Raw genomic sequence first — 17222 nt, forward strand, 5'->3', positions numbered from 1 at the left:
AGCATGTCTCCACCGAGCAGAACATTCATCACAAATGCTCATTGTGATTACCCACCCTCCCCAATCCCAAGCAATATCTGTTTATAAACAAAATATCCCAGAAACATAGAGAAAGGGCATGTGCAATTGTGCATGCATTGACCCGTACGAAGTACACCTGCAAACTGCATTATTTATGAATTATGAACAATTAATGCACCCAGTAATGGCCATGTATAGCCTTCTGATTTGTGTCGCTGCTTCTCCGGAGATCCTTGTTTTATTAGTGATTCCCAACCTGATTACTGTGGGACCTCTAGTGGTATGAAGAATCAACAAAGAACAGTTCAGTTGTATTTAACTTTTTTTGCTCAGTGCATTTGTACTGCATTTCATTTTTAAGAACTGCTTGTTTTTGAAACATTTATTTAGGTATTTTATTAAATTAAACTTATATTTGCAATATATTTTTTAAATGAAAATTGAAGCACAGAGTTAATATTCAAACTATAATATAACATTAAATATTCTTCACAGGCTTTGTTTTTGATTAACATTTAGTCCTACAATGTGAACATAAATAAATAAATAAAGTGCATATAATATAACATTAAATATACTTCACAGGCTTTGTTTTTGATTAACACTTAGTCCTACTTTGCAAATATAATTATACGAATAAATACATAAATAAATAAATTCACAACCACTGCACCAGGTACATAATTAACCTGTGTACAGTATTCACTTTTTGTGACTTTTTTTTGGGGTGGTATGATGTGAGATTTTTCTCATGTAAATTACAGTATATGCATTGGGTCAATAAAGGTCAGAAAGCATTGAATTAAAGTAAATGCCCTTAGATGCTTTAGTAATTTCTAACTTACTGTTACAATATCACTAAAATTATAAACGTGCTCACTGCTTGCTTCTTTTCTTATGCTCGGAATTCGTTCAAAAGACTTGGAAATTAAAATCAAAATGTTGAATAAAGTTGCATTACCTTTGATTTTCCAAAAGGTGGGGCTAGCTCGCTGCTGTGGCTGGGAAAAGGCAACATGACTGCGCATGCGCACTACAGTTGATTTGTTGACTCGTATCACGTGAACCCCAACACTGCGCACGCGTGTCGCCTCTCCGAGCCGCCATTGGCGGAACGTATCTTGTTGTCCACTCCTGCCTGGTTCCGTCTAAACAAAGACCTGCCCCCTTTTTTTTCCTCCATGAGGATTTCTCCGTCGCCCGTCGTTACTTTTACGTGTAATCACGATTACTAAATCGGATTACGACTCCTATATTGTGTTTTAAGTGGTTTTGGCGCTCACACGCGGCTTCCCAAATGGACCTGGAGTTCAATGCAAGCTGTGGCGAGACCAAATCGGCCATACATTCTTGGCGTTATCGCCACCATTTCTCGTACAAGGCAGATCAAGGAAAAAATGTCATCGTGCAATGTAATCTGTGTCTGCCGAGGGTAAACCTGCTGTCCACGTCCAAGACGTCCACGTCAAACCTAAAGAAGCACTTGGACGTAAGTTGCGCGTCCGTCATGAAGTTTTAAAACGTTGCTTTCACTCGTCGCCAGGTTAATGTTTGAAAATAAACACTGTCCATTTAATCATCACGACTGTGGTTGCATGCTAACTATCAGTGGTGGGCGGTCAGGATCAACAAGGTCTTCTCGACTGGCCTCATCAGTACCGGAAGCGCTCGCCTACATTTACAATCTCTTTTGCAATATGTATTCCATTGCATTATTTTATTTTATTCCATTTTATTTCGTTGTTTATCTCTTGGCTGACTGCTTCCAGTACTTGAGTGTTGATGTTAGATGTTCCTATCCGACCAGATTTCAGTCTAAATAAGTGTTGACTTGTAAATGATATCTTCCCATAGCCTTCACAATCAGCAGCATTGCTGGCCACATAACTTTCAATTCTATTAGCAATGAGATTGTTTCTTTCACCAGTCAGATTTCCAATTCGTCCTCACTGGCCAGTGAAGTTGCATTTTTCCAACATCTTATTGGTTGCTCACAGTAAAACTTGTTACAGCCCATTAGCGCTGTGTAATGTGGACAAAACTTAACATTCCCATGTAGGTTATTTTCCCTTAACATTGCATGAAATGTGTGTTTTATCTTTTCTGTATTTGTTTATAAAATACTTTTATATAGAAAAGACAATTAAATTAATAATAATCATCAGATTTATATAGCACTTTTCATGCTTAAATAAATATCCCCACTCCCCATTATATAGATAATGGTGATTTAAAATAATACTCAATAAAATTCATAATTATATATATTGTCTACCAGTGGATGAAGTAGAGAAGCGTGTAGTTTTGGGGGCGATCTAATTTGCATAGTGGGAGTAAAAAGAGTGCAGATGATTGATCCATTTAAAGGGGAAGTCAACCTTTTTTTCCTTTTATTTTTTGACAATAATATGTTCTATGCCGCCCCAATGGTCTAAATATGGTATTCTGGTTAATATTGCCATAGTGGAATATGAGTCCATCCATCCATCCATCCATTTTCTTGACCGCTTTTCCTCACAAGGGTCGCGGGGGTGCTGGAGCCTATCCCAGCTGGCTTCGGGCAGTAGGCAGGGTACACCCTGAACTGGTTGCCAGCCAATCGCAGGGCACACAGAGACGAACAACCATACTCACAATCACACCTATGGACAATTTGGAGTGTTCGATTAACCTGCCATGCATGTCTTTGGAATGTGGGAGGAAACCGGAGTACCCGGTGAAAACCCACGCAAGCACGGGGAGAACATGCAAACTCCACCCAGGAAGGCCGAAGCCCGGACTTGATCTCACGTCCTCTGCACTGGGAGGCGGACGTGCTAACCAGTCAGCCACCGTGCTGCGGAATATGAGTTAAGCAGCAAAATCCAGCTGTTTTTATCCATCTCAGGGGGCAGCCATTTTGCCACTTGCTGTCGACTGAAGATGACATCGCAGTTGCTCAGGTCTCAGGTAACAACCAATTACAGCGTAGCTTCACAAAACAGATGAGCTGGGATTGGTCGTCCTGAGCAACATTGATGTCATCTTCTGTCGACAGCAAGTGACAAAATGAGATGGATAAAAAAATCTGGATTTTGGTTCATAACTCTTATTCCACAAATGTAATATTAGTCAGAATGTCATGTTTAGACTAGTGAGGTCACATATAACATATTATTGTCAAGAAATTAAAGTGGATACAATTTAGAATTTTGAATATCAGTTATTAATATTACTATGAAAAAACAACAACAATGTGCAGATTTAATCACATTTATTTATAAAAAAATGTATTGGTAGCCTGGTTAGGTGACCTGACACAGTCACATGGTGACCCCTAGGCCACTGCACAATTAGACCGTCCACTATTTGCGGTGGATTGGTATAAAACGCTGCCGCAAATAGCCAAAATCCACAATTAATTGGTACCCTTCTAAAAAGGTTTATAATTGCCTATAGATGCCATAAAATGGTGACAAAACAAAGCACTACTTGAAGCTCCTCAAATCAATACAACATAATTCCTTGGCAACAAAATGCCATAAAAAAGGTAGCTACGTAAAAAAATGTGTCAAGGCCAAACTGCAAATATGTGGGGGTTCACTGTATTATTATTATTTTTGTATAGTATTAATGGTTTCTATAGGGTGGATTCGGTTTGGTAAATTCATACAAAGGTCCAGGTACCAAATGTCCAATCCCGCCTAGCGGTGATGTCATGTCAACGTCGAGTTGAAGGAACATACCCAAAGCTTTAAAACATGATGTTTTTCAGAGAGCACATGTAGGATGTGACGCCAGGCCCGATCCGAAGCGAGGGAGGAAGAAGGAGGACTACAACGGCGAGGAAAGTAGCCACGGTCAACTGAAAAAGATTAAAGCGGAGATCCTCTCCAAATGTGTGACGCAAGAGAAGATCGACGACCTCATCTTCAACTACATCGTGGAGGACTGTCAGCCTTTTCATGTGCTGGAGCAGCCCGGCTTCAAGAAGCTGATCGTGGGCCTGACGGAGGGTCTCCACCCCATGGACAGTGGGACCTTGTTCTCCAAGGTGATCGTCAGCTTCACCAGGATGCGCGAGGAGCTGATCGGCAAGCTCGCCGGCGTTCAGTACGTGTGCACCACGGCCGACTTGTGGACCGTCAGCAGCGGCAGCTTCTTCGGCATGACGTGCCACTGGATCGACAGCGGCTCGCTGGAGCGCAAGTCGGCGGCTCTGGGCTTCGCCAGGATGCAGGGCCGGCTCACGTACGACTCGGTGGCCGCCAGGATACACGACATCCACGTGGCGTACGGCATCGAAAGTAAAGTTCAGACCACCGTCACTGACAACGCCAGCCCCTTTGTCAACGTCTTCAAAGAGTTTGCGCTGGACGGCACGGATTGCGGCGACGACGTCGGCGTTTTTGAAAACGTCTGCGCCGTCCTGGAGGGCGAGCCGGAGCAGGACATGCTCCTGTTTTTGCCCACCATCCAACGTTGCGCCTCGCACACCTTAGAGCAGATAGTCACGGAGGACTTTTGGCGCGCCGTGTCGCAGGGACCCATGTGCCAGCTGTATTACAGCACAATGTCCAAGGTCTACTCTATTTGGACCAAATGCCACCACCTGCAGGTCGGCATGGAAGCGGCGGAGGAGATCAAGAAGATGGCCTTGTTCGTCCCGGCCGTCATCCGCTGGAACGTGGAGTACTGCGCCCTGCAGAAGATCGTCTCCCTCACAGAACGGGAGCTGACGGAGCTGTCGGCCCGCCTGGACGTTGGCCGCCTGCAGCCCGAGGAGATGGACTTCCTCAAGGAATACGTCACCGTGTTCCACCCGCTGGCGTTCGCGCTGGAGCTTTTCCAAGCCGAACAGAAATGCTACCTGGGCCTGGTCATCCCGACCGTCCTCAGTCTGAAGAACAAGCTGAACGAGCACAAGGATTCCGCCAAGTACTTTGGCGACGTCATCGTGGCCATGGTGAGCGCCATCGAAGTGCGCTTCCGCGAGTTGTTCACCAGCGACGAGGCCAAGTTCGCCACGGCCACCACTCCCCAGTTCCGCCTGTGGTGGCTGGCCGCCTCCGAGCGGGAGGAGATGTGCTCCCTGCTGGCCACCGAGGCCTCACAGGTAGTGGGTGTTAATGTCGTTAACGAATGCTAAACAAAAACACATTTTTAAATTTGGACTAGACTAGATTGTACTAAAACCCTCATTTGCTCCCAAAAACGTATAAATGTATTCTATTTTAAATATTACCATGCTCCAAAAGACGTATTTATATGTTTTTTTATTATGTTTTTTTATACTAGAGCATACAGAAGGCTTTGATGCAGCCTCTGAACTGAAGAGAATGCATGAAGCAATGGTAATTATTACAAAAAGTATACAAGATCAACCAGAGCTATGTTGCATCAAGCTGTTTCCTCAATGTTTTAAAGAGATTTGTGAATAATGATGAAAACTTATAGAAACAGATGGAAAATATACTTTTTTTTTCCTGATGAAAGAAGAGACTCTAATCTTTCATATATGGTAGGTTCCATGTTTTTTTTAGCAATGGAACACAATATTCTGTGGGCCTTGAAAAATCTGTCAAAATCCAGGAAAACAGCCAGGAGCGAAGGGGGTTGCTTCAGTGAAATAGCTGCAAGTGAATGAGTTATATATATATATATTTTTTTACAATATTGTGAGTTTTTACACATTATCGTGGGCTTTTTATATGTCCAACCTTCCCACAATATTGTGATGAGGTTCATATTGTGATATTTATCGTATCGTGATGTTTGGATATCGTTACACCCTTTCAAATCTGCAGCTAGCGAGTGCAACATGCACAAACACATGGGACAGACAGGAAGTGGATTTACGGTGAAAGGTTACCAAAAAAAAAAGTCAATTATAACTTTAATATAACATTAATCCAACGGCTATAACGTTCCAACAATAATGTTAATCCGACTGATAACTAATGCTGGCTTACTTAGCCTACGAGCTCATAGCATGGAGCCATTGTAGCCACTTATAATTGTGTGTCAAGTTGTTTTTCATCAAAAAGTTCAGAGAAAATTTTATGTAAAATCGTTTTAGATCTGAAATGTTCAACATTATCTGCTGACAAAAAATATACAGGGGTAAAATGATTGTCCTGACTAAAACTAGACTAAAATGTTGACGTTTTTTGTTGACTAAAACTAGACGAATGAAAGTATGTGTTCTTTCACTAAAATGTTAGATTTATTGTCGACTAAATAAAAACAGGACAAGGTTGACTATGTTAAAAAAAACTAATACGCGTGATTGAAACTGGACCAAATAAAAAAAATGGCTGATCAAATAAACACTACTCCCAGGTGGACCCCTGCGACTTGATCGAGATCACCACCAGCCAAAACATCACCATCAAATCCGAAGACGACTTCTTCAGCTACGGCTCGGCCAAGCTCACGGCTGGCATCCAGGAGCGCGGTGTCACGGAGGAGATCCGCAAGTACGTGGAAGGAACCGGCAAGAGCCTGGAGTGCTTGCAGGACTTCCCCAGGGTGAAGCAGCTGTTCCTCAAGTACAACACCACCTTGCCGTCCACCGCGCCCATCCAGAGGCTCTTCAGCCAGAAAGGCAACCTGGCCACCTCGCAAAGAAACGTTCTGACCGACGACTACTTTGAACGCATTCAGTTGCTGAGATACAACATCAACGTGTGCTCTGTGCTCAACAGTTGAACGCGTTTGCATTGATGGTGTTCAAAAACAATCCTCATCACAACATACCGTACTTCCTCATGTAGTGGCTCTTTAGTTGGGTGGGAGGTTGCAATGACATTGGTGGAATATTGAAAGTAGGGCAGCGACTAACGATAATTAATATCAAAAATCACTATAATGATATGGTTTAATTGGTACCATTTTGGGAAATGGGCAAAAATGTTGATCATTGTTTTCCAGAGTAAAAGATGTTTGCCAGTGTCTTATTTTTATTCAACACAATGATAATCAATATGCTTTCATTGAGGACTAAAGAAATCCAATATTAACTGTTGAGAGGCTGGAATTGGAGGAGTGGGATCATTTTAAGTTAAAGGGGGGAGGTCAACCCCCCCCCACAAAAAAATTGATTGACAGTAATATGTTCTATGCAGCCCCACTTGTCTAATTACAGTATTTTGGCTGATATTGTGTTAGTGGAATATGAGTTAAGCAGCAAAATCCAGCCGTTTTTATCAATATTAGATGGCGGCCATTGTCCAGCGATTGGTTGGCAACCCTGCCTACTGCCCGAAGCCAGCAGGGATAGGCTCCAGCACCCTCCGCGACCCTTGTGAGGAATAAACGGTTCAGGAAATTGATGGTTGGATGGTGGCCATTTTGCCACTTGCTGTCACGTGAAAATGACATCACAGTTTTTCAGGTCTCAGGTACAACCAATCACAGCTTAGCGTCAGAAAACAGATGAGCTGTGATTGGTCGTTACCTGAGCTGAGCAACTATATCATCTTAAGTTAACAGCAAATGGCAAAGTGTCAGCACCCTGAGATGGATAAAACAGCTGGATTTTGCTGCGTATCTCTTCGGCCTTCCTGGGTGGAGTTTGCATGTTCTCCCCGTGCTTGCGTGGGTTTTCACCGGGTACTCCGGTTTCCTCCCACATTCCAAAGACATGCATGGCAGGTTAATTGAACACTCTAAATTGTCCATAGGTGTAATTGTGAGTATGGTTGTTCGTCTCTGTGTGCCCTGCGATTGGCTGGCAACCAGTTCAGGGTGTACCCCGCCTACTGCCCGAAGCCAGCTGGGATAGGCTCCAGCACCCCCGCGACCCTAGTGAGGAAAAGCGGTCAAGAAAATGGATGGATGGATGGATGGATGGATCTCATATTCTGCTAAACTCATATTCCACAAATAGTGAGGTCACATACAACATATTGTCAAGAAATGTTTAAAATGATTCCCGACTGTCATGACAAGTTTGCTCTATATTATTTATTTGGTTGTTACTAACATAACTATGAGATTCATTTTTCAAAAATCATTTCCAGTTGAATACATTTTGTAGAAACTTTATTTGGACGTACGCCGCCAAATTATTTACGTCGCAACGCATTCAGTGCGTAGTGACGTAAAATGGCGGCTTGTGTAAAATGCCTACAAAGAAAGCAAAAAGAAACGATGCGATCGGGAGAGTCACCGTCCCTCGCGCTGTGCTCTCGTCATTCACCAGACGCATTCAAGAGTTTTGATCGTCCATTTAGGAACGCTACGAAGGCTTACCTTGCTTTCTTCATTGGCGTTTCACATGTCTCGGCAGAGAGCCAGCCGCCATTCTACGTCACTACGCACTGGATGCGTTGCGGCGTCCAAATCAAGTTTCTACAAAACGTATTAAACTGGAAATAGTGTTTGAAAAATGAGTCTCATAGTTATGTTAGTAACAACCAAATAAATAATAGAGAGCAAACTTGTCATGACAGTCGGGGTTCCTTTTAAGGTTGCCTTCCCCTTTAAACAAGGTCTCTTAACAATTGATTATCAAAATAGATTGAATGCAATGTCATTAAAATCGGTTGGTAAACAACATCTTTCCTTAAATATTTTTGTATTATTATTCTTAGGGAAACGCTATCTGGCACGTGAAACTGCAATTTAAAACAAAAAAAACTGAACTATTTTGAGGGAAATGCGGCGAAACGGCAAGTCATGTAGCTCCTCTGACAAAGCACACAACATGATGGAGTGATCATGTCAAGCATTGACGTTGTCCTCTCCACATCACTGCATAGCGAGCACCATTCCACAATAGCGTCAACAAAAAGTGAGCACTATCTGAGGAAATACGGTCATCCTGATCAATGTAAAATGTGATTCAAGCCTTTTCTAATCAAACATTTATATAGAAATATTCAATTGACAATCAAGCCAATGATGAAAACACAACAGTGAGATTAGGATTTCACAAGTAGCCACTCGTTGTGACATTTATCATTCCCTTTTTTCCCCCTTCCTATGGCTGTTGAATGAGAATATCGTGTTTTATAAAATACAGGGATCAGACAAAAGATCATTTAATGTCCTCTCTTTGCCCATTGGAGTCTTGACAACAAAAATGTTGCATTAGCATGCGCTGCCTACATCAGCAGATAGTAAGTCACATTTTTAATGCTGTCTTTGTGTGAAAACAAACACAATTCCCGTACACTTTGCTCCCAAGTGTGCTGCCTGCCTTTTGTGTTGGACGCCTGTCAAGAGCATTCATCTCGTCATGTAGTGGCCTCAAGAGCAACAACCAAGATTGTATTTCACAATGTGACATATCTGAAAGCCTAATCCCAAAAATCGGAAATCTCTTCCTGTTTCAACGCATCATTATATACTCGCACATTAGCACAGCTGGTTTGCCAAAGATGAAAATGCTAAATTTGGATTACATACATTTTATGCTTCATTGTATCGTAGTACCTACCACGCCATCTTATTGTCGAAGCCTATTGGCTCTTCAGTAGAGTATTGTTGGTTTCGAGAATTGTGGTATTAAAAGGTGGGATAATTAATTCCCCACTGATCCAGGTAGCAAAATGCACAGGCCGCCATTCTGATGACATTGTACCATTCATTGGACACCTTCAGTATCAATATTTTATTCAAAATATCAGTGAAAAATAAAATTGAGGTAACTAGTAAAACAAATACATAAATGTAAAGGATCGACACTAGCTCATTGGTATCAATACAATATTCACTTTAGTTTCGATACTTGGATCGATCTGCCCAACCCTACCAAACACTGGCGCCGATAATCAGTGTGTCGCTACCTTTGAGAACAACTAGTAATACCATGTGACCACACAAACTTTTTTTTTTCCAAGTGGCATTTATTTCGTAGGCACAAAGTGGGTAAAAGGTGTTTGCACATCCTTGTCCTCACAGTCCTCTCGTGCTTCCTCCCTTTTCGAATCTGTTATACAAAAGCAGCATGACAGAAAGAGACCAACGTGTGCCTCACTGTCGGGAGAGTGATTTTATTCAAGAGGTAAGCATGAGAAGGTGTTCCTGACATGGCTGGCCCATTTTCTCTCACTTTGCCCTCCTCGCCAGAGGCCGGGGTCACTGTAGGAGTACCTTGGCGGGGCCGAAGTGGCCCAGGTTCTCGCAGGACTCCAGCCAACGCTGGACGTTGGCGGGCACCGAGGAGGCGGGGCCGGCGAGCAGCAAGCAGCAGTAGCACGCCACGTCGGCCAGGGAGACATCGCGCCCGGCCAGCCAGGGTGCGCGACCCAGGGCCGAGTTGAGAGCGCGCAGGACGGCGGCCCGCTCTTTGGCGCCGCCTTCGGCCAGCTGGAAGAAGGCCGTGTCCACCCAGCTGTCCACCAGGGTGGCCGACACAGCGTCGGACGGGTACGGCGCAAGCAGCTTGAAGAGGAAGCGCGCCACGTTGGCCTCGCCTTCGATGGGGCACATGTTTTGAACGCTGAACTTCATCTGCAGTTTGGAGACTGCGGAGGTAAATAGGACATCTGGCGGTTACACACTTTGCCTCAACTGAGTTTACACGTTTGACCTCTCCAGGGGCGCCTTACCGTCTTTCCATATGAGGGTGAAGCCTAGCTGGAAGAGATGTCGGGCGTAGCTGTCGGAATGGCGCGGGCCAAGGCAGGAGAGGAGCTGAGGTGGCACGCCGCTGACCGACGAGTGGACGTGGACGGTGGAGAGCACCCGATAGCGCTGGCACAGCAGGTTGTGGAGAACCAGGAGGGTGAGGGGGGGCTGCGCCGGGTTGGCGTTGATGACGATGTCACGGAGAGCGCCAAGGTCCTTGGGGGAGGAGGTGACATTCATTTAATACACGTTTAACAAGATATCTCATTTCAAACGTCCTACCTTTCCCAGTAGCGTGTCTAGGTCGGCCGCGCCCCGGAAGGCGGCAGAGCTGGAGCTTTGGGACGAGAGGCTGCCGCTGACTGTCAGGTCCATGTCTGCGTCTGGCGTGGTCACCGTCTTGGCCAGGCCCTCCACGGCCGCCTTCAGCTCGTACAGTTTGCGCATGATCTCGTCCTGACGGGCCTCCAGGGCTCTGACAGCCGGGTCCACCTCACCATTCTGCATACAGGAAATAATTCCCGCAACTTAAATTTGAGAGAGGCAAGATACACCCTGAACCGGTCACCATCCAATCAAAGAGCGCGTATAGTCAAACAAATCACACGCACATTTAAGAAGCATGTTTTTGGAAGGTGAGAGGAAGCAGGAGCACACTGAGAAAACCAAAGACAACACGAAGAGAACATGCAAACTCCACACAGAAACGCTGAGATTCAAGCCCCCGAATCTCAGAACTGTGACCACTAACTATTCACTCACTCACTGTGCCGCTGACCAACACAAAATACAAATCAAAATTATATGGCACTTTTCTCAAAGCTCAAACGTCAATGACTCCAGCTCTAACTCTACTCCATAAGCCACACCCCTTAAAGGCAAACATCCAACACGTCACTACTACAGTAGTAGCACTTTATGAAACCAGTTTATTTCTTTACATTCTCTATTAGTAGGACTGCTCGATTATGGAAAAACTAGTAATTATGATTATTTTGGCAATAATTGAAATATATAAACACTATAATTATGGAAAAAAACTTGAAGTTGGGGTGCAGCATGTGCACTGTGCAGTCGGACGATCGTTGATTTTTTTTTGGTACAAAACAAGAAAATGTTTAAACGGAAAAAAAAAATTTAAAAAAAATATAAATATTAAGACAAATAAAATTATTTGAAACACTATAATTATGTAAGTTCCTTTTGAATGAAAAAAATATTAAATTAGTTATTTTAAAATTTAATAATGGTGCAAATGTATAAATTTACACACACAAAAATAGTATTAATAATCTTTTATTTATGATTATGCTGGTTTTGTAATTGTGGAGTGAACAATTGTAATTGAATTTCGATAAATTGCAAGGCCCTATCCATTATTATGTTTTCATTCAATAAAATGTTATTTTTCTTAATCAAACCAATGTTTTGGGGCTGTCTGGAAATGATTCATGGGATTTCAATTAATTTCAAAGCAGAAATTAGACGTGAAATTGGTCACAAAATGAATTAAACTTTAAAATTAAGTGTTAAAGTCGAGACTCGAGACGTTAGTGTTTTTTGTTTAATAAAGGCGGCTGCAAAAGAACCTTCAACGAGATGCTTGCTTCTAATTAATATTACGTGCTGATGAGAACCATTTTGAAGACGGCGGTGAAAGTAAACGTGACTTGCATCAGCAGCCCGAAAGCTATCTCCACACCGCAAGTAACTGGCAGGGCTGGCTCTAAATTGACTACGAAGGTAAAACATACGTGACGGCGTATATGAAAGCAAAGCGGAAGTAAAAATAATCTCGTTGATAATAAATGACTTGTCGTTTACCTGAAGCGCGTGCTCGAAGTTGCAGCTGTTCCCCGGACGCGCGTGGATATTTGCTAGCTTGTACATGCAGGTGGGCAAATCAACCTTGATGTCACCCCCGCACATCGGCTTTACCTGGTACATGCTGGAGGGCACAAGTGTTTCACACGGCAAAAACAAACAAACAGACGGAAAAATAAGAAATCGGGGACGTAGGTCTGAAATGGAAGCAGCGTGAGGTTGACAACCAGCAGGAAACAGCCCACACACCGGAAAAGACCGAAAAGAACAACTGACGTCACATCCCGTTTTATTTATTTTAGTTACTTTATTATTTTTAATTAAATAGTTTGAATATAGTACGCGTTTAAATATATGTTTCTCCATTCATTTTATTTTACACTGCGATAATTCGAAAACGATTGTACCATATTACAAATTGGATTTGGTAATGTATTCTATACACGACAGAGGGCGCTAGAACGTTATGTCTGGTTCACTTTTGTTTGAATTCACAAGTCAAGATGGATGGATGGATGGATGGGTGGATAGATAGATAGATAGATAGATAGATAGATAGATAGATAGATAGATAGATAGATAGATAGATAGATAGATAGATAGATAGATAGATCCACTACTGGCTGTGAAGGCACTGGGCAGATTAGATCGACATGGATGAAATCTGATTGGGCAACAACAACAAAAATCCATCCTCCACATTAATGTCCTGAAAGGAGTTCAGCTAAGAGAAATGCTACCAACTGAAGACAATAAATTATCGTGAATAAATTAATACAGTTTCCTGGAACAAATATACGTCAATTTGTAAATGTAGGTCAGGTGCTTCTGATAGTGGTTAGGTTAGGCCAGCAGTTCTCATTTTGCTAGCCCTGACCATTGAGTGATGTTTTGTAGATCAACAAAGCAGTTTTACAATAAGTCTGTGCGAGGCTAACGTTTCAATCACGAGTGGTCTTTTGACCTGATCAGACACGGCAACACAATCCTGCACCAGGAAGCAATTCAACTGGCCTCCACTTGGCCTATTCGTCTACATTGACATGGCCCCTTGTGGTGGCCTCCCGTCACTGCTTTACACCTGAGCTACATCCACTCTCTGGCATATAATGCTCGCACGTGAAACTTGAGGACTGCTGAAACCTGACAGTGACGAGCAGGAGCTTTAAATGATGCAGGAACAAGGAATACAGACTTTGTGAAGGCCCGCCGGGTCACAAAGGTGGACGATTAAGGCGACGTGGGCCTTGTAAATGCTTGCGTACGTAAGAAAGACACTGATGAAGTGTGTCATGTTGATTCTGAGTAACGAGCCTGTTGGTTTGCTGTCTCAAAGACACGTGCAAACAATTAATGATGAATAAAGCAAGTTACACTGGTGCATATGCTGCCGGTGGCTAGCTTGCGTGGTCGGTCGAGTTAGGAAGCCTTAAGCTTGTCAAACAGTTTTAACCAGTTGTCAATATCCCTCGCTCAATATTTAGTGCAACGATATTGAAAACATGAAAATCATTATTGAATTAATTAAGGGCACATTGTCTTTTTATTTTAGACTTTTATTGAGAAAATGGAGAATTTTAAATTGCTCTCATGACATCCTGATTGTGTTTGATTTCGAATTAATTCATATTTTGAAGTGGAAATGCTTTGAACCATTTAAGTCATGCATATGGAAAGAGGAGGAAAAATTTAAAATGCAAACATGTAACTAACTCGAAATTTGTCTGTGAGTGTAATTTTTGGAAATATGGGAATTATTGTACTGTATAAAATAGTTCCAGTGTTGTTCTGAATGAGCTAAAGATAACGTCTTTTTCTTCTTCTGTAAATATCTCATTCACTTCATTTGTTTGTGTGGGAAAATATGGAATTGTGGGGAAAGCGGCTAATTTTGGAATGAGGAAAGTTCTTAACATTTCCTGAATGATGTGAATATTGAATGTCAAAAAGTGGGCAGAACAATAATTTAAACAGAATATGTTGCAGTATAATGTGTGAAGTTTTAAAAAAAAATTTTTTTATGGCAGCACGGTAGCCTAACGTCAAGACAAATGAAGTTTGTCATTTAAATGCCTTGCTAGTGTATGTACAGTATGTTGTGTCTTCTCACTTGGAAAATTCTTCACTGCACCCGATTGCCTCTCAACATTAGCTATTCATTAACTATAAGCACGTTTTACTTCTTCTTAGATGACACCTGCCTGCTCGCAGCTTTAACAAGGGGGTGCAGCTTTGAGGACGGTCTAATGAGATACAAAACATTGACCAAGTTAATGACGCTCATTTTTGATGGACACAATCAGAAAGGTATCCATTTAATAATGCATTCTTTATTGTGTTTTTAATGCCTTAAAGACTCTGTGTACTTGTGTCCTAAATGTGTATTTTGTAAAACAGTGCTCCCTCACTACTTTGTAGTTCGGTTAGTCGCATATTTTCATTTGTGAATATTTGCGACATTTGTAACATGGTTTCTGGTTAAGGTAAGCCTTTTCACTCTTTGACTGCCAGACGTTTTCAGAAACGGGATGTCGCCAGTGCCAGCCGATTTAAGCATTTTGACTGATCTTTCAAGGTCCACAGAAAATGTTGTGTTTTGACTATGGAAACACACATACTACCAAATGAAAGGTTGAACTCTCATTTTTCATCAGAAAAAAAAGTTTGTTTCTACCTTATTCCGTTCTTCAGTAATCAACAATAGAAAATGGTTAGTTTCACCGAAATGCTCTGTTTTGAAACAAAAAGCGGAGAAAAAGAGCTTTTTGTGAAACGATGTTATTTCATGCACTCTAGTGAATTGTACACTTCTTTTTGTTCATGAATGATGCCACAAACACTTAAATAGTGCTTTACTTCTGTAAAACGCTATCACCAACAATGAAAAAGTGTTTTTTGGTTGCAAAATACGTTTATTTCCATTCAACAGTGTAACAATTTGACAAAACAATTTCGCAAACTATTTACAAATGTGTGCAACTGTGGTACTATTTACAATTATGTGGATGTTTCAAATACAGTTTTTCTTTTTGTAACGCTCCCATGCGTGCAAGGAGACGCAGCAGGATTTGCACAACAGATTAGTTTCACTTGCGATGGCTCCTTTCGCGTGCAGACGTTACACTTTCTTGACGGCCTTTTTTTCCGGGGAATAGCAAGTAGCACACTGTACCCACTCCTCCGATGAATATGCATTGGACTCGGGGCACTCTTCGTCGTCCGATTGAACGTCCGCCTGAGCGTGCTCTGTTGTGCTCCGCGTTTTCCGGTGTTAGCATCGCTAGCCGGTGAACCTTTATGACATCGTCATAGCCGCCGCATCAACGCTTGCAACTTCAGCGTCAACCTCGGAGTCACCATCATCATCATCGATGATGAACATCGTCGTCATCAATGTGCTCTTTAGCGTTGGTCGATGCTTTTCGTCTTTGAAAAAAACTGCTCGACCGTGAGCTGCTTGTAACCGGTCGCCATGTTTTCTTCCCTTCCCCAGCCATTGTCCCCTCTTGCTCCGCCTCACGTCTTCTACTGACGCCTACTCAATCTTGTCAAAAGAGAGTCATTGCTGCCATCTAGGGGCCAAAAATAGTCATTAGGCTAACTAGATTTGCTTGAAACTTTCACAGCAGCTGGCCAAGGCTTTCCTCCACCCGTTTCAAAAAAAAAAAAAACTTGGATGACGTCTTTTAACGTCATTGGCGGCCCTCCGTAGGTTTTTACTTGACGTCTTTTAACGTCCATGGCAGTCAAAGAGTTAAAGTTAAAAGGAAAAACTTGAATTTGATGAGTTTCACTTTTTGAATTGAACTAAAGAAACAAATGATGTTTTCTATGATATTCATATTCATAGTGATGTAGCAGTGTATACAACTCTACTTAGGTGGGGCAAAATGGTTGGAATTCAAAATAGGAGGAATACGACAAAGAAAAAAAGTATATGATGTCATCAACCAACATGCATTTTTATAAATACATTCATCAAACCAATCAAAATTCAGTGTTAAAAGTTCAAAGTAAAAAAAGAAAAAAATCCCCCAAAAGGCCTATTTACAAGCTACATAATCCGTCTGTCCTTCTACTGTGTTGTAAGTATGTCATATATGCACATGACTGTCATTCATTCAATAGATGGTCAGGAGTTGTCGTATTGGCAGGCCGAGGCTGTGGTCTCGTACATAATGAATGGCCTTCCTGCGCGGGGCCCACAAAGACATTCAGTCATCCTCACACGGCCGCTTCAATCTTTCACGACGTATAGGATGGCAACCACTGTCATTGCAAAGCCTGGAAAGGATTCAATATACAGTACTCACAAAAAGTTGGGCTGTTGGGTGAAATTTGTACTCAAATGTACTATATGACCTTTCCAGGTGAGCTTAAAGGGAGAGTCTCTGATGTAATTGTGTCATTTTGTCGCGTGTGGATCATGCAGCTGTCGACTTGAATAAGAAAGCACTATTTGACTTTATTAAGAAAGTAAAATATACTGTATATTTGCAAAATAATAGCCATTCAAAATATTCACCTGGTTAATGTGATGAGCATACAGTGTCGGCACATCAGGCTGTAGCCGTTTCCTTGATTTCCACACACGTTTGTAAACTGTCATCTGTGAGGCCTGAGAAATGTTTGTTTTTAATCTAGCTCACGTAGCAAGTTGCATGAAATGTTTTCCCCCAGAATTATTTTCTTTTCTTGGATTTATCCATGGTTTGACTTCCATGGGTCGAATAGCTCTGTAAATATCGGCGCAAGGTGCACATCGACGCCCCTGTGACCCGTTTTGGACTTTTTGATGCTTCTGACCAAGCCATTTCAAA

General features: G+C 42.3%; 2 protein-coding genes across 2 annotated transcripts; one reads left to right on the top strand and one right to left on the bottom strand.

Moving 5' to 3' along the window:
- The first annotated feature begins 1195 nt into the window (after nt 1–1195).
- Nucleotides 1196–6954, top strand: zbedx (zinc finger BED-type containing X). Its single transcript, XM_077559062.1, has 3 exons — nt 1196–1510; nt 3776–5116; nt 6343–6954. Exons 1-3 carry the CDS (start codon nt 1319–1321, stop codon nt 6709–6711), a joined length of 1902 nt encoding a protein of 633 aa, XP_077415188.1. The 5' UTR covers nt 1196–1318; the 3' UTR covers nt 6712–6954.
- A 2695-nt stretch (nt 6955–9649) lies between these two features.
- aimp2 (aminoacyl tRNA synthetase complex interacting multifunctional protein 2) lies at nt 9650–12661 on the bottom strand. Its single transcript, XM_077559063.1, has 4 exons — nt 12403–12661; nt 10861–11079; nt 10560–10794; nt 9650–10475 (listed from the first exon to the last, which is right to left on the bottom strand). The coding sequence occupies exons 1-4, from the start codon at nt 12523–12525 to the stop codon at nt 10087–10089; spliced, it is 966 nt and encodes a 321-aa protein (XP_077415189.1). The 5' UTR covers nt 12526–12661; the 3' UTR covers nt 9650–10086.
- Nucleotides 12662–17222: the final 4561 nt, after the last annotated feature.

This window comes from Vanacampus margaritifer, chromosome 2, assembly GCF_051991255.1.
Source record: "Vanacampus margaritifer isolate UIUO_Vmar chromosome 2, RoL_Vmar_1.0, whole genome shotgun sequence".
NCBI classification, from domain to species: Eukaryota; Metazoa; Chordata; class Actinopteri; order Syngnathiformes; family Syngnathidae; genus Vanacampus; species Vanacampus margaritifer.

Coding starts and splice junctions, on each gene's coding strand:
- zbedx (XM_077559062.1), top strand. CDS start 1,319: ATGGACCTGGAGTTCAATGCAAGCTGTGGCGAGACCAAATCGGCCATA. Junction 1,511..3,775: donor ACCTAAAGAAGCACTTGGAC/GTAAGTTGCGCG, acceptor GATGTTTTTCAG/AGAGCACATGTAGGATGTGA. Junction 5,117..6,342: donor TGGCCACCGAGGCCTCACAG/GTAGTGGGTGTT, acceptor CACTACTCCCAG/GTGGACCCCTGCGACTTGAT.
- aimp2 (XM_077559063.1), bottom strand. CDS start 12,525: ATGTACCAGGTAAAGCCGATGTGCGGGGGTGACATCAAGGTTGATTTG. Junction 11,080..12,402: donor ACTTCGAGCACGCGCTTCAG/GTAAACGACAAG, acceptor TCCTGTATGCAG/AATGGTGAGGTGGACCCGGC. Junction 10,476..10,559: donor CACCCTCATATGGAAAGACG/GTAAGGCGCCCC, acceptor TTACCTCCGCAG/TCTCCAAACTGCAGATGAAG.